General features: G+C 40.6%; 1 protein-coding gene across 1 annotated transcript; it reads left to right on the top strand.

The window, feature by feature from the left end:
- The first annotated feature begins 8,910 nt into the window (after positions 1-8,910).
- Positions 8,911-20,501, top strand: KCNV1 (potassium voltage-gated channel modifier subfamily V member 1). The gene is made up of 4 exons (XM_085221588.1): positions 8,911-9,158; positions 9,845-10,357; positions 12,113-12,639; positions 18,252-20,501. The coding sequence occupies exons 2-4, from the start codon at positions 9,876-9,878 to the stop codon at positions 18,761-18,763; spliced, it is 1,521 nt and encodes a 506-aa protein (XP_085077714.1). The 5' UTR covers positions 8,911-9,158; positions 9,845-9,875; the 3' UTR covers positions 18,764-20,501.
- The last annotated feature ends 615 nt before the right edge of the window (positions 20,502-21,116 follow it).

Below are 21,116 nucleotides of genomic sequence, written 5' to 3'. Positions count from 1 at the left end.
TCATAGTGTTATACAAATTATTAAAAAACAGCAGTTAGTTTTGCCTCAAATAGTTGTTTTTTGTTTTTTGTTTTTTTTATATTAACTGTTGCTCAGATTGCTACTGATTCATATGGATTAACTAATACTTTAATACACTGGAACTGATTGTGTCATTTTTAAAGAAGATATTCTTGCTGTTGGCGGTTACACTTTCTATCCTTTTATAAGTGGGAAAATTAAATGCAGAATTAAATCTTATGAAAACAAGATCATTTTGTTATCCTGTATGCCCCTAGAAGACCATGATGCGTTGCATACTACAATGAACGTTCAAAGATTCAAGAGCCAGTTTCTTCAAAGGGTATAGTCTTCATTGCTCAAGCGATGTTCAAAGTTTAAAAGAACATTGTCTTCCACTTCTACTAAAACTGCTGAGAAATTAACTTCACAGAATTACAGAACCATAGAATCATAGGGGTTGGAAGGAACCTCTGGAGATCATCAAGTCTAGCCCCTGGCTAAAGCAGATTTCCTACACCAAGTTGCAGAGGAAAGCATTCAGACATACTGTGTATATCTCCAGAGAAGACTCCACAGTCTCTCCAGGCAGCCTGTTCCAGTGCCATGTCACTGCCAAAGTAGTTTTTTCTCAAGTTCCTATGGAACTTCCCATGTTTGTTCCCATTGCCCCTTATTCTATCAATGGGCACCACTGAAAAGAATGTGGTCCCATCCACTTGACACCTTCCCTTCAGATATTTATAGGCATTCATTATATCTCCTCTTAAGTCTTCTATTCTCCAGGTAGAAGAGCCTCTGATCTCTCAGCCTTTTGTCATAAGGCATATGCTCCAGGACCCTCATCATTTACTTTCCACTGGACTCTGTCTAGAAGTTCCCTGCCATTCTTGAACTGGGGATCCCCAAATTGGACACAGTACTCAAACAAATGGCCTCACCAGGGCAGAGCAGAAAGGGAGAATAACCTCCCTTGACATAGTGGCTATGCTTTTCCTAATGCATCCCAGGATTTCATTGGCCTTCTTGGCCACAAAGGCACACTGCTGGCTCATAACATAAGTTCCTCAAAGTGACCACTTGTAATTGATATCGATGAACTTACACACACAACTTCTAAGTGAAGAGTCAACCGCACACTTTGTATAAAAATCTGTTTTCTTTTGCATATTTGACTACGGTATTGTAATATATTCTTATTAATACTTATTTAACATTTTCAAAATTACATACGTCCATTTAGAAGAGCAAAGTCCCTGACTAAGGAAATTTTTCTATCTTGAACACTTCCTTCCCCAACTATTCAACCAACAAGGAATAATTTGAAACATAGGTGTGTTATCAACACTGCTTTGGTCACTTACATAAAACATGGCACTACAAAGACTGCTATGAAGAAAATTAACTTCATTCCAGCCAGAATCATAACAATTTCCTTAATTTATAAATAAATGGTGCACCTTGAAAAAATATATTGAGGTGTTGTTAACATTCAAGCTATGCACGAGAATGCAGCAACTGCCCATGGAGGAACATGGATTCAAATAGCAAGCACTCATGGGACAGGGTAGAACAAATCAACATAGAACATCAGAAAAAAAGACAGAGTCTAAACCAAAGATCCTAATTTGATGAGTTAGACCTTGTGAGAAGCACAATAGAACAGATTATAAGAACAGCTTTGAGAGAGAAGAGTATGAAGACTGCTTTAGGCAGAAATTGTAGGGCATACAACTGTAGAATAGTAATAGTAATAAATCATTAATGAGAGCAGCTTACAAGATAAGCACTGAAGCGCCATTAGACATGATTTACAGAAGGCTGCAATGAAATTCAGCAGAGGATCTAGACACTACCACTGTTATGTTAAGGAAGTCACTCTTGATCTATACCAAGGGAATCTGAACTGTGAGATCTGCTAAAAAATTAGTTCAAGTGTGAACCCTAACCACACCCAAAATCCATACTGATACCCCTCCTATTCAACCACAATTCAGCTTCCCTAAAAAGGATATGCAAGACAGACAGGATTCACATGTTGGTCAAACCAACTGTTGACTTGAGATCATAATCCTAGAATGTAGTAAGGCAAGCACTTGCAACTCAGTTTACACACAGCTAGAAAAATAAGTCAGGTTTTAATGGAAAGCAAAAGTTTGCATAGTAAGTTAACACGAGAGAAACAAGTGAAGAAGGATAAACAGTAAAAAGTAAAAAGTAGTTACTAGAACAAAACACATGAAAGAATGAATACAACAGGGATTTAATGGTTGGAAATTTTATGTGAATTATTAGCAAAAAGGAAGTAACACATGCTTTATTAAAAGACCTCATCTGAAGGGTAAGCAATTTCAAGTGTATTTAAGGAGCAGACCAAAAGCATTGCTAGTTGATGGATCAAGGAGTAAGCTTAGCTACTGAATAAAACAAGTAATTCCGGGCAGAAACACTATTGCAAATATTTAATATCCAAAAAATTTAGTCTCTTTTGGTGAGAACTGAAAAGATCTTTCTGTACAAAATTTGATCTTGTCTCTGATAATACAGATTTTAATCTCAGCTTGATTGATTTAAATCTCATCCTGTGTTGAATGACTTCACTCTCATCTCTTTGTGATTTCTTTTGAATGAGGTTGCTATGTATGCTAACTGGAACTTTTCTTCAGAGTAACAAGCCATGGTCCTATTTGAAAAGTATTTTTTCTTTTGATATTTATATGTAATCTTCTTTGGCATTCCTGGATTGCATCTGTTCAGTGATAGGTGGATGAAATAATATCTTCTAAAAAATTCATTAGGTAGGCCAACGATCAGGTCTGATTGTGTGTGTTTTAGTCATCTGTGAAGAATTTGTTGTATTTGGTGTAATATTCAAGTAAAAAATTTGAAAATGCTTATTAATCCCCTTTCCCAGTCTACTAAAAATGAAAGCATGACAATTCAGCCTAACACTACATATACTGTGCCCTACTCTGTTTTAAATATAAAAGCCCATTTTCATTACAATTTCAGTAGGAAACAACTTCCACGTGCCTGCCTATACAGTCAGTGTATGTGAAGTTAGCCTTTGAAAATAACACTGCTCATATGTGTAGGCTGTTCTACAGAACTACCTCCCCAGCTACTCTTCTTTTTACTTCCTACCACATTGTAAAAGGCAAGAAAATAAATAGATTCTGAAAGTGGGTAGTGTTCAAAGATACTGAAAACAGCTTTCTTAACTTAGTCTTGGTTACCTACTCTCTTAAACTGTTTTCACACAATGTGGACTAAACTGTGCGTCTTCTTCTGATCTGCCTGTTCTATGGAGCTAGCTCAAAGAAAGTGAGATCTGGCTGGTTTTGGTTGGATCATTTCCACAAGAAAGGCAGAATATCCCCAGAGGGAATAAATCTGTCCTAATAAGCTCTTATTTCACTCACCAAAAAAAAAAAAAAAAAACAGAAGAGAGTTGCCTAGAGTATTTCTAGGTTTTACTTATTCTCACTTTTACTTTTAGACTCAGGTTGCAGCAGTGGATGACAAGCTTCAGATAGATTGTGAAGGAACCACAACTGCTCCTGAAGAGCACTGCTTCATATGAACCCAAGGGTAAGATTCAACAAGGATCTAGCCACTACCACAGTTATGTTAAGGAAGTCACTCTTGATCTATGCCAAGGGAATTGATTTTATGATACAAATTATTTCTGCAATGCCGTTGCAATGCAATACAACTGAGGGCTCACAGGCTTGCACTGAGCACAAAATTTGCAATAGACAAATGATGAAATTATTAACTCATTAATTTTAACCTTTGATATAGTGTATTACTCACAAAGCTTGGATGCATATGAAAAATTGAACTATTGACACTGAACATTTCCATAGAAACTGTAGTAGGGCAGATGCCAGCAAAACCTTGAATGGTTTGGGCAACATGAATCAGATCTACTATTCAGTAATCCCAGCACATGAATGAAGGAAGATTTAACAAAACTGCATGCTATCTTTCACCCAGCGCAGTTAGCTTGTGGAGAACATTGCACAAAAGTGTTTTGGACACTAGAAATGGGTTCAAAAATGGATTTGCAGTGTCAAGAAAGATTACTGAACATGTTAGGCTAGATGCAACTTCTCACTCATCAAATCTTTTTGATGCTGGAAAGCATTAAAGTGTTCCTGAGGAACATTTTCTCTCTATGTGTTCTACCTGTCATACTCTTTTTCTAACCTATTCTATCACGAGATCCAGGACAGTCATTTCAATCAAAAAACCTAAAAATTTTGAAATACAATGTGCCAGAAATCCCAGAAATTTACAATTGGAAGATTCTTCTAAGATTCTCTTAGAAGAGGATTAATGCAATTTGAAAAGGACAGGTTGGGGATGTACATCCTGGCTTTTTTCTGCATACAATAGTGTTACAGATGGATGATGTGACTAAAAAATCAGAATAGCATCATAGCTTTCAACATGAAGGAGTATATAAGAGCTTGAAAACAGATTATAAAAGAGGTTTTTGTAACAGCTGGCTTTCTGCTGAAGCAAATTTTTCAACTCCCACAACAGACATGCTGGGTTGCAACTCATATTTCAGCATTCCAGATTTTTTTTTCTATACTGTATCATGAAATAATGAAATGTTTTTTCAGTCAGTGGTATCATACCAGGCAAATACAAGCTGGAGCACTGGTAAAGACAGTAGTTCACACATATGTCACTATCATTTAGTTGTTCCAGACATTCCTGTCATGATAAAACAGTACTGTATCACTCCTTTGGTCTGAACCACATCTCTAAACCATGCAGCCATGTTTCTATCCAATGTTATAAATCCAGGGAGCCAAACAGCTTTGGAAATGTCCACGGTTCATTTCAGTAGCAGCACTTATCTGGCTGAGTGTATAAAACCAAATGACTCTCTTTGTACTGCTATATTGGTTTTCACCACTGCTCCAGTGGCATGAGAATATGGTTGCCTGAGCGGGTTTGCCAGGGGAATGATAACATTATGAAAGCTGTTGCTTTGGTTCTTCATGTATGAATGAGCAAGAATAAAGAATAGCTGATACTTTGAGTTCCCCAGAAAATGAAAAATGCACCAGTAGTCCCCAGTTTTTGTGTCTCTAGTGGCATAAAAATAAATCCTCTATGTCTGAGTCTTTCTAATCATAAAGCATTTTTCTCATTTCCTTGAAATGTTCTAGCTTTATTTTATTGGCACATTTGAAAATAATTTTCTGAGCAGTTTTCTAAAGGTTTTGTTGTTGCGTTTTCTTTTTTTGTTTTCTTTTTTTTTTTAATAATAAAAACCTAAATTGACAACTAGTGGGAAGTCAGAAGTAAGATACCAGACATCACCCAGATCTTTTGTCTAATTACAATGATGTGAAGCTAGGGGCACGATGGAAGTCTGTGGATGCTGCTGTTTTCCTGAAGTGAGATGTGAGCTTGAAGAATGCATATGAAGTGCTCAGAACTAACTGAAAGCACAAACTTAACACATGGTTTTAAGAGCACCTTTAGCACTTTGAAGACACAGCCCTTTTTTGAACAACGGATAATCAGAAAAAAAATGAAATGTGAGGTGACATATGTATTCCTATATACTGTCATTACTCCAAAAATGCACAGGTAAGCAGAACATTGAACCTGGTCTCCTGAAGTGTCCATCTATTGATAGACAGTCATCTGAACATGAGCCAGCAGTGTGCTCCAGGTGGCCAAGAAGGCCAATGGCATCCTGGCTTGCATCAGGAACAGTGTGGTGAGCAGGGAAGTCATCCTGCCCCTGTACTCGGCATTGGTGAAGCCTCACTTCGAGTACTGTGTTCAGTTTTGAGCACCTCAGTACAGAAAGGACATGGAGGTGCTGGAGCAGGTCCAAAGAAGGGCAACAGGACTTGTGAAGGGCTTGGCGAATATGCCCTATGAGGAGAGACTGAAGGAACTGGGGCTGTTTAGTCTGGAGGAGGCTGAGGGGAGACCTTATTGCTCTCTTTCAATATCTGAAATGTGCTTACAGCGAGAGTGGGGTTGGTCTCTTCTCACTGGTGACAGGTGACAGGACAAGGGGAAATGGCCTCAAGTTGTGCTGGGGGAGGTTTAGGTTGGATATCAGGAGAAACCTCTTTACATAAAGGATTCTTAAGCACTGGAATGGGCTCCCCAGAGAGGCGGTTGAGTCACCATCCCTGGATATGTTTAAAACCATTTGGATGTGGTGCTCAGGGACATGACTTAGCAGAAAATTGTTAGAGTAGTATGGTTGGTTAGGCAGTGGTTGGACTCAATGATCTTTAAGGTTTTTTCCAACCTGAGCAGTTCTATGATTCTGTGATTCTATGAAAGTCTTATTTATATATTAAAAAAAAGTGATCTATCATATAACAATGCAGTGAATTAGATTCTCACTTTGACTAGACAACAGCAAAACTTCTAATTGGGTTCTCACAAACATCAGAGGATCTAAACTTATAACAGAAGTACCTGTCCCTTGAATCAAAGCTACAAAGGGGAGTGTTTTCAGTTCTCCATACTAATGGAGAAACTATGTCTGAAGAGCATTTCCTGCTAACAGAAAGAATGACTGCTGAAAAGAATACTCTAAAATGAGGATGAGTAAGTAATTTTGATACTGAACAATTACAGGTCTATCGCACTGAGTAAGGTATCTTGCTGTGGTAAGGTACTTACTTCTCATTATGGATGGCCTACTTAATGATTTTTTTTTAATTATTGCTTTTAATTAAGTGCTGGCTTAAGTGCTACCCATCAAATAATCTGCACTCCCAGATGGCAATCCTGTACTGAAAATGGGCTATAACTGAAAGCTGGCTTCCTAACAGCACTTGCTGATAGTTTTGACAGAAAATGAATTCATATTTTTGTTTTAATCAATAAAAGGCAGAACACTTATGCAATTAGGTACTTGTATTTTTTTATAGCACACCTGAAATTCAAAATTACTGAGTTGGGAATAGTCTCAGGAGGATAGCTAACCATTCCAATCTGCTGGAGAAAATGGTGCAACTCTTCTATTGATGATAAGTCTTTATGTCCAGGTACTTCTTTGATGACCAGTGCACAGACCAATAACACAAATGATCTCCTCCACTGCTTCATAATCCTGGAACCAAAATTTTCCTGACCACTATCCTCAATGTCCTTCCTGTCATTCAACTCCATTATTTCTATGCCTGTTCAGTGTGCTCAAGGAGGACAGGTGACTTCTTCAACTTTGTGAGCAGTCTTTCACATATCTGAACATTGTTATGTCATGCACTATCCCCTGCACTGTAGCTGTTCGATCCTTGCTTTTCCTCTTGCACCATGACTTCCAAACTTGCTTCTACCTGCTCACTTCTAGATTCCTTTCAACCAGTGCACACTTTCACAATGAGTGGATTCCCACACCAGCAACTACTGAGCAGGGCAGACACTGTTGCAGTCATTGCTGCTAAAGTAGCAATAAGAAAAACATTCAGTTAATCTTAATATAGAGAAGATTGTTGGTATCCAAAATATGAGCCATTAGTACACCTCTGTGAAATAATTGTGAAAAAAATACATAGCTGTACACAGTGGCACATAAGTCACATGAGGGGGGGATACAGAGCTGAGGGTATGGCAAACACTACTGGCAGTCTGACACACATGGATGCATTTTTTATAAAAAAAAATCATGTAAAATGTGGGAGAATTGGCTGATACACCTGAAGGCAGTGCTACCATTCAACAAGACCTGGACAGACTGGAGAGCTGGGCAGGGAGGAATCTGATGAGGTTTAACCAGAACAAGTATAGTCTTGCACCTGGGGAGGAATAACTGCATGCATCAGCACAGGTAAGGAGATGACCCACCGAAGACGAGCTCTGTAGAGAAGGACCTGGAGGTCCTGGTGGACAACAGGTTGGCTATGAGTGCGCCCTTGTGGCCAAGAAGACCAATGATATCCTGGAGTGCATTATAAAGAGTGTGGCCAGCAAGTTAAAGGAAGTGATCTTCCCCCTCTACTCTGCCCTGGTGAGGCCACATTTAGAATACAGCATCCAGTTCTGAGCTCCTAGTTCAGCTGAGAGTCACAAAAATGATTAAGAGCCTGCAACATCTCCAATATGAGGAAGCTGAGCAACTTGGATTGGGGAACAGAAGATTTAGAGGGAATCTGATTAATATTTACAAATATTTAAAGGGAGGTGGGAGGCAAATGGATGAGGCCACTCTCTTCTCAGTGACATGTAGCAACAGGACAAGGATCAATGGCCTAAAATTTGAACATAAAAAGTTCCATACTAATATGCAGAAGAATTTCTATATGGTGAGGATGACAGAGCACTGGAACAGGTTGCCCAGACAGGTTGTGGATTTTCCTTCTACAGAGATATTCAAGACCTGTCTGAACACCTATCTGTGTGACCTATTGTAGGGTACCTGCTTTAGCAGGGGCGTTGGACTCAATCATCTCTTCAGGTCCCTTCCAACCCCTATGATTCCGTATGGTTCCGTATGGTTTTCTACAAGGAAGGAGAGAAGAGTTTAAAAGGTGACTATTAATTCTCATCACACAATACATTGGTGCTCGAAGGTCAACACAGGACAGTGATAGACATATCCCAAACTACTTTAGAAAAAAACGCTGAGAGAAGTTAGGTTAAGACAGGCCCTTCAGCGTGCACTGCCCGGCCTTTACGACGACTGTTTGCTTGACACTTTTTAGATCTGATCTGCGGTCGTGATAGCAGTGTTAATGAAGGCACGCCACCTGCTCGGAAGCATATTTGGTTTTATGTATATTAGCAGGGAGCGAGTGGAATTCAAGTCGTCCTGCGAGCTCACTCGGAGAAGTTGGCAGCTCTGAGAACCCCTCGAAGCGAGCAGCCCCGGCTAGGAGGCAGCGAGTTGCCTTCGGTATCGCCCGCCGAACCGCGCCCAGCCTTCGGCACAGCGCACGACCGGGACGGCGAACGCTCGGCCCCGCGGCGTGGAGGGAGGCGGCTCGGCCCGGCCCGCCCCGTGCCGCGCAGCCCCGCCGCTCCCGCCTGCCCCCCGCGGCACATGACCCGCCATGGAGGAGCGCCGGCGCTGCCCAGAAGTTTGGAGCCGGGGGAGCGAGCGGAGAGGACGGCGGCAGCGAGCACCCATCCGCGGGCGTCACAGCAGGGCGGGTGGGCAGGTGAGGCGCGGCGCGGAGCGGAGCGGGACGGCGGAGCGCGGCCGGGCTGGCTGATGGGCTGACGGACGGTGCGCGGCGGCTGCTCCGGACTGGGGCGAGGGTCCCGCGGCAGGACGGGGCGGAGCTGGTCAGACGGGCCGGCAACTTCAGTGGCGGCTGTCGGCGAAGTGCGGGCGCAGGGGGCTGCCCCGGGAGCCGGGGTACGTCTGTGAGGGTGCAGGGAGAGCCGGGGCGGGCGAGCGGGCGGACTGAGCCGTGGGGCCGGAGGGAGGGCAGAAGCTTCGGGCGAGGCCGAACACGGGGTGGGTCGCCGGGCGTCCCCGCTCTGCTCGCACAACCCGCTGAAGGCGATGTTGGTGTTGTGCCGTGCTGGTTCCTTCGGAGTCGGCTCTCGGTACACTTGATCGAGAGGTCGGGGGTGACCATGAAGCCGAAGGGGCTGCGTGGGTTGTCGCTTGTAGATGGTGCCTGGCGCTTCCCCCAGACAGAGTGCAGCAAGGCTGCCTTACGGACCTCAGGTATCTCTGGTACCAGAGCCCAGCAGCACGCTTGGCCTCTGTCTCAGATGGAGGCACCATTTGGGCATGGTGAGGTATCCCGGGGATGGGAGCCAAAGCATCAGAAGGTACCTCATCTTTAGGCTGGCTACCAAGAATCTCTGCAGCTTTGTTGTGTTTTCCATCCAGGAGAGTGTGGGCTGCTGCTGGCAGCTACAGGATGAAGTCGCCTCCTTGCTGCATGTCTCTTAATTCCCAAGCGTCCCTGGAGGAACAAGGGAATAGCACGTCGCTGGGCTCCCTGGACTGCAGTGTTTTCTCCAGCGAGGAGGAGCAGGGGCCCCTGCTGCAGAAGGTTGTTCCTTCCTTGGACTGCTTTACAATCAATGTGGGAGGCAGCCGCTTTGTGATGTCCCAGCAAACTTTGTCTTGTTACCCCGACACTCGTCTTGGCAAACTGGCCGTGGTGGTCTCCGCTGCCCGGGATGTGGCCTCTGGCCTCCTAGAGCTCTGTGATGATGCTAACCTGGTGGAGAATGAGTATTTCTTTGACCGGAGCTCGCAGGCATTTCACTACATCCTGAACTACTACCAGACAGGGAGGCTGCATGTGATGGAGCAGCTGTGTGCACTCTCCTTCCTGCAGGAGATCCAGTACTGGGGTTTGGATGAGCTCAGCATCGACTCCTGCTGCAGAGATCGGTGAGCTGTGGGAAAAAACACAGAGCAGGAGCATGGGCTGAGTGAGCTCAGTGCTGGCTTGTGTTCAGGGACAGTCAGGTGAGAGATCCAGCAGTAGGGCAGAGAAGGTAGCACAGAAAAATATCTTCAAAGCTTGGTAAATCTAGCAGTGAATCCTACTCTGGAGGTAGATGGAAGCGGGAGATGGGACAAAGAGATGTGTTGAGTGAAATCACTGCTTACCTTTTCTGTGAGGGACAGGTTGGCAGTGGGGGCAAGATAGTGAGGGCCTGGCATGAGCAGGATCTGGATTTTTCTGCACCAGTTTCAGATTGGCCCTAGAAGTTCAAAGTGGAAAGTGGCAGCGCTGGAGATAGGATGGGCTGTCAAAGCAGAGATGCACTTTCAGTGTCATTCAGATTGAGGTTTCATCCTAGCCAAGGGGGATCACGTGTGTAGTCATGAGTCGGGAGAGTTTGGAACCTCGGTGCCCAGTACTTTCTGCACAATTCCAAGCAGGAGAGGCAGAAGGTGGGAGTGGTCACTGCTATGCTGAGAGTGGGTGGCACAGCTGCAGGAGCAGCCTTGAGGGGAAGCATTGAATGAGGGGAAGCATGGATGTAGCAGCTTACAGGGAGGGGGCAGCAGCAGGGGAAGCATGGCTTGTTGGAGACAAATTGTGACAGGCAGTTTAGGAACAAGGTGGATTTTGACTGAACCACCCCCAGGATTTTTCTGTTAATTCTATTTGCACCTACTTTATCCCCCATATTAGTGTTACTGGTTTGTAGTATAAAGAGTACAACTGCTGTTGATCAAACTGGTTATGTCAAAATTATTAGAAATAATCAAGCACATCCGTCCTCCCTCACCCCTCCCCCCCTTCTAAAAAAGAGCTTTAGTTATCCTATCCTTACATGGTTCAGTTCTGCATCTGAGACAGCTATATCCTAGTTTTCATCCCATTCTTCATTCAGTAGTAGATAAAACTGAAAGATCCTAATTCTTTGGTGGTACAAGAACTACAGACCTCTAGGGCATATGCAAGAGTAACTGTGCATCAACTGAAGGCAAAATTGCATAGCCCCGTAATTTAAGTCTTGATATCTACAGCTGTCAGGAAATACAAAGTAAAATAATTTTTGCAATATAATTAGGGAATGTTGTTTCATGAAATAGTTCTGTAAGTACATTCTAACAAAATGCTCGACTATGCATTTACAATCGGTAAATTTCAGTCAGCAAAGATGCTTTGTTGTGTGACAGCCCATATGTTTAAAGTAAGATAACATGAGTAATCTGAGCATGTATTGATCACAACTTCATACATGAACTGCACAGCTTTCATTATGTCTTCTCTTCTAGCATTGCAGATACACACCAATGTAATAAAACTGCAATATAATTAATAAAACTGCAATAAAATTGAGGACAATGGATGAAACAGAGGGTCTGGATTGCTTATAAGAATGCATGTTAGTCATGGAGCTAATCCTACTGTAGTCAACATGATCCACATAGGTAGCACACTACCTGGATAAAATTACCATGCACATACAAACTGTCACTGCTGTGACATGGGTAAGTAGGAAACATGCTGTAGGGACTCAGTTAGTCACAACACACTTGACCTTCACAACACACTTGACATCAGGGTTTTCTGATTTCCGATGAGGTATACTTTAATGTATGTTCTTATGCCTCTCATGGTAGAGGATAAGAAAAGCATATGCATATTGGTATTAAAACTCTTTTTGTTGGGGGATTCCTGGGCAGGTACTTCAGGAGGAAGGAGCTGAGTGAAGCCTTAGACATCAAGAAAGATGCTGAAGAACTGGATGCTCAAGATGAGGAAGAGGACTTTTCTGATAGCCTCTGTCCCAATGTCAGACAGAAACTTTGGGAAGTTTTGGAAAAGCCTGGTTCCTCTGCAGCAGCCAGGACTTTTGGCACTTTATCCATGGCTTTTGTTGTTGTGTCCATTGCCAACATGGCTTTGATTTCAGTAGAGCTAAGCTGGCTGGCACCACCACTACTGGATGCCCTTGAGTACCTGTGCATTGCATGGTTCACTGTGGAGTTTGTTCTGAGGTTCCTGTGTACACGAGATCGGTGTCGCTTCCTGAGGAATGTGGCAAACATCATAGACCTCCTTGCTATTTTACCTTTCTACATCACACTGCTGGTAGAGAGTCTGTGTGGTGGGGAGAGCTCCCAAGAACTGGAGAATGTGGGGCGCATTGTCCAAGTGCTGAGACTACTCAGAGCGCTGCGGATGTTGAAGCTGGGAAGACATTCAACAGGTACTTCAGCCATGGCAGTGGTAGTTCTTATTTTACTACCAACAAACTGTCCCCATTTTGTGTGCATTTCTGCCATTTATATACAGTGTAATGTTAGCTGTGATGGCTTGTGAAATCTTACTTTTGGACATTGATAACAGTGTCAGGAGATTTCTTAAATAAATTTTAGTTCTTCATAAAGCCAGTGCATTTTGTTTGCATAGAACATTTACAAAAGCAGGCCCCAAAGCTGCATGCTATAAGCCCTTCACCAGTCTTCACGACGTCACAAATTTGCAAACATTTTTATTTGAGTTAGTTAGGAGCAAAGGAAGGGAAGAAACAGAAGTGACCCATGCTTTTATATTATCAGAGGCTCACTAGTGACAGTTTATCTGTCATCATTTGTTACACTTCAAAAGTTTATGCAAATAAATGGATCATGATTTTGCCTACATCGCATATCCTGAAAACCATGAGGCTCTGTTGGATAGAGAATGTTTCAATAAAACTGTTTAAAGTGAATCATACTGGGCAGTGGGCTGATAGGCTCTCTGACCATATCAAACATGTTGGAATCTGTATGATACGTTGAACACAGTTATGGCTCTGAATTGGGATTAGGTTCAGCACAGAGTGGTAATGTCAGGTTCAGCCAGCATTCTAATGTGGTGCCCTTCGTGTCCAACCACTCCTGATGCAGTCCTTTCAGAATTTCCTGCCTTGAAGCAGTAATAATTTGCTTCATTTTTTGGAGCAAATCTTCCCTGCCCTCTTTGTGAACTGGTCCTATTTCAGTCTGCATTTTAGCAGCAGGATGTCTCTTGATTTTTTCCACTGAAGAGCAGTGAATCTTCAAACTAGTAGCAGTGAGTAGCTTTATTACTGGTGAGCATAATCATAGTAGTTTGGGATTATGCCTGTCCCTTGTAAAGCAGTTGAGGGGAAGCTGCTAATGATTTGGTCTGTTAGTGAGTTTGCTGTGCTTCAGTGTAATTTTACAGTTTTTGTTCTATACAAGGAAGCCTACTGCCCACTTCCAAATACATGACTGTGAATGTGTTCCTCCCTTGTTCTGTTTTAAGAATAAGATTTTAACACATTAAGGCACTTCTGTGCTAAATGGCAAGATTATGATGCAAAAGTATGTTAATTCTAGTTAGAAACTTTCCAAAGTTTCCATTTCAGCATACTTTACTGCTACAGAATGAATGCACGAAACTCAATTCTGAGGGTGTGTTAGCTATAAAGTAAGTCTCAGATGCCTGTGTAGTAACCATTAACTTCAGCTGTGTTCAGTGTTTCCAGAGGTGGTCTAAACCATAAGTGTTTTTGTTTCCCTCTTTTTTTCTTTTTCTTTCTTTTTTTTTTTTTTTTGTTCTTTTGTTTCAATAAAAAATGAATTAAAAGATTTTTTGCTTATGTATGTTAACTATATTATATATTTTGTATGTAGCCCAAGACAATATCTCCTCACTCCTAGGCAAGCCAAAAGGTTGGACACCCATGGTCTAAACTTTTGTGCCTATTTATTTTTAAAGTTAAATTTATTAAAATATTATTGTAGTTTATTTCACAATATTGTGTTACTAATGTTAAGAATTTAATAATTCATTTTCCATGTTTGGTAGAAGAAAGGAATTAATTTTATTTAAATACAGTCTTCTACTCTGAAAGTGAGCTGCCATCTTTCTTCTGCAATTGAAATACAGCAGCATATAAAAATCGACATACATCACTATTTAAGCCATTCAGATCAGCATTACTGCCACTGTGCTTGCCTCTGATAGTTTGGAATTACTAGTTACTTAGTTGCAGAACAGTAAATCAGCTTTGGCTCTTTTCTGTATAATTTAAATGTAGAAGGTCATGAATTTGATTTTCTGTCAGAAGAGATGTGGTTGCTAAGGCAAAACAGAACTCTAATAAATCAAGACAAAAATAAATTGGCTGATCTGAAGTGTAATTTCTGACCAGTAGAGGTTTGTAGTGGAAGAGAGTTGTGCTAACATGGTTCTGAACACACTTCTGACTGTAGTAGCTAATAGAAGATAAACATTGTAAGTACAGTACACAGACAGAATCCTTGCACATACCTAGGCAGTCCCAATAAATCTGAGTGTAGGAGTGGCACTCAAATACTTCTCTTTTGAATTAGGAACTTAAAACTGCCTCCCAGTGAGGGTTTTGTGACTCTTGCACTCTCAGATCAGATGAAATTTCATACACTGCTAACCTGTTTTGTGTGGCAGAAGGAGTGCAAGATCAGAGGAAAAGAGATGTAAAAATCTGTGGCTACCAGGAGCAACTCCTCTGTCATCAAGGCAGAATGGTCACAGTCACGAGTCACCATGCAGACCCATAGAAAAGCCGAGATCCCAGAGCAGCATGGTTCTGCTATCAGAGGCAGAAATTAGTTAGGAAAAATTCTTCTTTCCTCTTTTTAAAGAAATAGCAGATTAGCCCTTTTTGTTGGGAGGGGAAAGAAAAATGGAAGAATTCCTTGAAAGCCAAACTCAGTTGTCAGGAGATGGATGTAATGCATAGAAAGACCCGAGCCATACTAGAGTGAGTGTTAAATTATGCAAAGTGCTGTACCTTGTCAAAGAAAACTGATCAATTAGTAATACTTCTACCAGAAGATGTATAGCTAGAGGATGAGATGACTTCTAAGATACTGAAGTTACAGATTTGAATGGATTAGAAACGAGTAAGAACCTGCATTTTTCACATTTTCTGATGCTCCTCACTGTTGGCTTCCTTCTGGGACCATGTTTTGTCTGAAGCTTTGCTGTTCCTCCTATAGGAAGCAGTTAGAAATTTACTCCTTGAGAAGCAGGATGTGAGCATCTGATGGCAATGGGCACGTTTGAGAGAAGGTTGTACCATATGTCAGGATGAGATGTTTCTGGATTCATGAGAAAGCAAAACTTCAGCATATTCAGAATTCAGTGCCAGAAATTCAGGATGATTTAAATGCTGCGTGTTAATTGAGTCTCCTGATTTTCAGCTTGCATTATCAAGTTCCTTTGGGCAACAGAGGTGGAACTTGTGATGCATGGCAGAAATGCCTCTCCTTCCTGCTGCTGGTTCCAAGGCTGGAGCTGTTTGCTTGCCCCAACCTTACTGGCTGTTGCAGCAGCTCAGCACCTTCCAGCATGAGTAACCAAGCTGTTACAGCTCCTTGCCAGCTCTCATAAGACTTGCTGAAGTGTCTGTGATGGAACAGCTCTACTTTGGCTGTATGTTAGGGCTGGATAAATCATTTTTAAAAGTTAAAGTAAAGCAGAATACATAATCCTTCTGAATACACCAACTGAATCCCATTTGCAATGAACTGTGGAGTCCAGTAAATTGTCTGGTTCATAGTTTCATCTAAAAACATCTCCTGAATTCTTCTGAAGACATGAAGTGATACAGAACCACCACTTCACTGATTTCAGTGATCAAGCACCATCACTACAAATATTTACTTTGATTTTTAAAAAACGAAGGTCAATCATTGTTTCTTTATTTTTCTTTTTTTTTTTTGCTTTGATTTTAACAAGTTAAAGAGTACTTTTAGTTATTATTTTCCTTCACGATAATTAAGATAACTTTCTAATACCTGGTTTTGATAAGCAAGGCAGCTTAAGTTCTGTTGTTTTTTTCCCAGATACTGAATCATTTTTATACTTTTCAGTTTTTTCAGCATCATTGTTTTATATGAGGATACTAGAACTTAGAATAATTTTAAAAGAACATACCAGACTCCTTAATAGTAAGGATAATTAACCATTAAAAAATATTTTGCTGAAGGTGTCATCAATGTGATGCAAATAGTTAGCAGTCACAGCCTTGTTCCTGCTTATTTCAACCTGATTTAAGAAAGTTGTGCTGTTGTTTTGTTGTTTTGTTGTGTTTTTTTAAACCAATATTCTTGGGCTCCATTGTAAAGGGCAAACCTGGATTTTACAGTCTTTACTTACGTTTCATAGACTTTTAAATTGGTGTATCTTCTTCCTAGGTCACCTGGAAGAATGTATTCTTCTACCTTGTTCAGTATGAAGTTTTACATGGCAATTGAGTATAATAGCTTCCTTGGAAGACGAGAGCTTGGATCTGTGTCCTCACAATCGTCCCTTCCTTTTGAACTGCTATCTTTGTGTATTTTCAGAATCTGGAGAAAGTCATATTAATAGAAAAAAAGATTAGTCTGATATATCTTATTCCCTTTTTCTGTTGCATAATTATCCTGTATCACTTACAGTAAACATTCTGACCAACAGACTATCGTTACAGCAATATAAAACCTGGATATGGGTAAATCCTTAACTGTAGCTAGCAGAAGACAAATTTGAAAAAGGAAACATCACTACAAAATAGTCTGTTCTTCCACTCTTTGCTGAACATAAACAAAAACTTTAAAACTAGTTAGATCTAAAGGGAAAAAGAAACAGAGCCAAAAGCAAAAAGAAATTTTAACTTATTTTATTTTGAGATTGCGGAAGGAAAGCAAATCAAATTGTTTGTTACTTCAATGAGCATATGAAGTCTGCAAGTAGAAGCAGCAAGCCTCTAAGCAAATGTTGTAGTTAGAAGTGTACTCTTATGAAGAGTAATTGATGAGCATTGTGGGTTTTTTTTTTCACTTGTTGAGGAAAACATATAGCATGTTTTTAAGAAGAACATTAACAATCCAAAACCAGTTGTGATTCAGAAGATAATTTCAGTCTCCCATGTTTTTCAACCAGTTTGGTACCCTGTTATCTTCTTTTGTTTATGAGCAACATTTATCCATTGCAATGTTATTGGATTTACTTTCCTGCTTGCTTTGTCAGGCAGCCTAGCCTTGAGGCAGCAGCTCTAAAAGGAATGTGGGGCATTATGGAGAGCAATCTGCTGCGCATAAATTCCCTGTTCGACTCATGGGCATCAGTGAATTAGCAGGAGAATACTTGTTTGCTTTGGGAAGCTTTGCTATCTCCAGTTTTGGCACAAACACGGCTGCTCCTGGACTACTGTATTTGTTTTGATCTCTCCAGATAAAGATGTTGATAGACTGTGAGGGGGAAGAAGGGTCAGAGGGAGGTGATGAGAACTATAAAAGGATTGTAAACAGTGCTTAGCAAAGAAAAGGTACTGTGTGACAGAATTAGGCTTGAAGTACCCACCTGGGAACATGAATTTGACAACAGGGGTGCTCTTTGGTCCAAGAGAAAAATACGATAATGGCTGGAAAACAAGCACATTCCAATTGAAAGTAGGAAGCAGATGTTTTTAGTAGTTTTAAATGGCTATTTAGGTAACTTAATAAAAATTGTGGCCAATTTCTAAATCAAGATTGATTAGTTTTTCTAAATCATATGTTGTATGTAGTTCAAATGATAAGCTATAAGGAGAATTTATATGCTCTGTATAAAGGAAAGTGAGATGATGTCAGTGTTTTAGTCTAACATCTTAATCTGTTTCATTTTAAATCACATTTTCGCAGTAGTTTTGCTTGTAGGAACTGCAGCCATTTTTCATACGCCATGTTCATTAACAACCAAAACAAAGGCATAAAACAATCAGCTTTCAAATAGGATATGTTTCAAGAATCTCTGAAGGAAGCTACACAAATCAACCTACTGACAGCATTTCTTGTTTTTCAGGGTTGCGGTCCCTTGGAATGACAATTGCACAATGCTACGAGGAGGTTGGCCTGCTGCTGCTTTTCCTTTCTGTAGGAATCTCTATATTTTCCACAGTGGAGTATTTTGTTGAGCAAGGTGTGCCAGGCACAACTTTCACAAGCGTACCTGGTGCTTGGTGGTGGGCAACAACATCCATGACAACTGTTGGTTATGGTGACGTTAGACCAGATACAACTGTTGGTAAGGTAGTGGCCTTCATGTGTATACTGTCAGGAATACTAGTTTTGGCTTTGCCAATAGCTATCATAAATGACCGGTTTTCTGCCTGTTACTTTACACTGAAGATAAAAGAAGCTGCTCTTCGGCAGCGTGAAGCTTTAAAGAGACTCATGAAGAACTCATCCAGTGACTCAAATATCAATGTTAATTTGCGAGACATATATGCACGCAGTGTCATGGATATGTTACGATTGAAAAGCAGAGAGCGAGCAAGCACAAGGAGCAGTGGAGGAGATGACTTTTGGTTTTGACTTTTAAGTTATTTAGCCTTGTATAGCAAATAGACTACTTCAAAAATGTGGTATTAAGAATCTGTTTTTTTTATCATTCAACACATAATGTATTGCTTTTCCATCTGGAGCTTTAGGTACTTGTATAAACTGATATAGCTGGTGTAAGCAAAAGGCTCTGAGGGCGCTCAGAAACATACTCCCAGAACTTGGTTGATGAGAGAGAAAATAATGGGTCCATCAAAGTAAAACAGTGTTACAAACACTTGTCTATGAATCTTATGTCCTTGCCAGTAATAAAATCTTTTAGCTGAAATTGCCATGGTGTTTTGAATTTTGAAGACCTATAGGATTTGTATTTGAAAAAAAAAACAAAAAAACAACAAAAAAACAAAGTTAAATACATTAGGAAAATCTGATGAAGTAAATAGTTACTAGATATATACGTGGTGGATATCAGGAGATGATAGGTGAAAAGTATTAAGCTGATCAAAGATCTGCAGCCAAGTGTAAAATAGTCATGAACTGGGTGCCATAACTTGGAGCACCCCTTGCAATTGCTGCAGAAGTTAGAGGAGATAATACAGCTTTTGCAGCAGAGAGTTCATTCATAAACTTACTTTGAACCATGCCTTCCCGTTGTGTTTTGATTCTCTTAGCTTATTTGTGCAGCTAATCAGATTTTGTGCTTAAGTAAAGTCACCAGTAGATACCAGAAGAAACAGAAATAGTAAAAGTTAACAAGTTACTAATTTCTCTATCTCCTGTTAAAATCAGGCAGTATTCCAGTAAGTTAGCCAGATGTAAAAAAAAATGATTATCATCTTGTAATAGGTTAGGTCAAAAATCACAAACTTCTCATTTCATTTTTTCAGCAATGTAATCACAAACATTATTTACATTTGGCATTAATTCAACATACTACCTGAAAGGAGGCATCTGCTAGCTGTGGATTATTTAATTTGATCAAGTATTTATGTGTTTAGAAGGCTTAGACTGTCTTTGGGTATATGTGAATAGGTGAAAACACTGCTTTTAATAAATACTGAATAACTCTTGTTTAGAAGCAAGACTGTGTTTTCCTCCCATTCCCTGTAATGTAATACAGAAAGCAGATTTTTCAAAGGCTACAACCTTGAAGCATACTTCACAAAAATTCAACTCCTGATTTGTCAGTTGATAGCACCCAGCATTTGGATTTGGGAGGAGTGTGGCATGTGCAGCAGCCATCAGGGGAATGAGAAAACTAAGGGAAAGTGTAAGATACCAGAAGAGTGTGTCTTGCTCTACCAATATGTCTTATTCTGAAAATTTGGAAGTCAGGCTTACCATCTGTGTTACACAAAGATCAAACAATGTTATCACAGTGTTTCCTTCTTCCCTGATATTCTATAAGTACATGATAAAACTCCCATGGATGTCCAGGAGACACAATTAATTCTGTGGGGAAAGGCTTGATGCAGCCCACTCTAAGTTAATTCATAGCTCCTTGGAGCAGGAAGTCCCTGAGCTGCACAAATTGTACAGGCTGTTTCTCATTCAAAAGTCATTCTAATTATAGAGAATTAGGAAGAAGCTTTTATTGTGGGAAGACTGTTTTGTAATGTCTTTTGTGCTTTCTTGTACAGTAACTGATCTCTGTTTGAGAAAGGAAATGCAGTTAAATAGATGACTGATTCTCTTCAGGGAATGGCTGCTTTTATTGAATCCTGTGTTTGTTATGAAGGACTCGAAAGAGGGAGAGAAATGTTCTGGGATTTATCAGTTGATTCACTCCTTTCACCAGGTCTGAAAATAAAATTTCTTAGAAATGCCCTTGGGGAAATGTGGCTGAGACTTTATCCAGTAGCTGCTTCAACTTCTATTTTCAAACCTCTTGAATAAATTCAAAGTCTCAAAAGAAGTAAAGTGTTTGTCAATAGTGTTGTTTATTCAGCAAGACTATTCAGTAATATTACCTGTTTGCAGATGAAGATTGGTTCTGATTTCAGCTCTTACAGATGGGACCAGAGCATTCATACTGAGCCATAAACAGTACAGGGCATTACAATTCTAAAACATGAATCTACACTATTTCTCTTCTATTACAGATTTGGAAAACAGCTCTGTCATCACTAAGGCACAAACTAAGGATATTACCATGCTATCTTTTGAATATTACGCTGAAGATAAGTAAGAAACTGCCTCTTGTCTTCACATCTGCCATTTCCATCACACAGTAGACTGGGCTGAAAGGATCATGTGTCAGAACATGAATAACATTCTGCATTTTTTCTTTAAACACAAAATAATTCCAAAAACTGCAATCAAGGGATGTAACTGTAGCACCTTAATCCAGCCTGCTCTAACCTTGGTTGACTACTACAGGAAATGA

This window comes from Meleagris gallopavo, chromosome 3, assembly GCF_905368555.1.
Source record: "Meleagris gallopavo chromosome 3, MGAL_WU_HG_1.1, whole genome shotgun sequence".
NCBI classification, from domain to species: Eukaryota; Metazoa; Chordata; class Aves; order Galliformes; family Phasianidae; genus Meleagris; species Meleagris gallopavo.
This window is presented reverse-complemented; position numbering and strand designations above follow the sequence as displayed.

What these genes read in the sequence shown, in the direction of transcription:
- KCNV1 (XM_085221588.1), top strand. Translation starts at nt 9,876, where the DNA reads ATGAAGTCGCCTCCTTGCTGCATGTCTCTTAATTCCCAAGCGTCCCTG. An exon ending in GACTCCTGCTGCAGAGATCG is followed by an intron (nt 10,358 to 12,112) that starts GTGAGCTGTGGG and finishes ATTCCTGGGCAG; the next exon opens with GTACTTCAGGAGGAAGGAGC. An exon ending in GCTGGGAAGACATTCAACAG is followed by an intron (nt 12,640 to 18,251) that starts GTACTTCAGCCA and finishes CTTGTTTTTCAG; the next exon opens with GGTTGCGGTCCCTTGGAATG.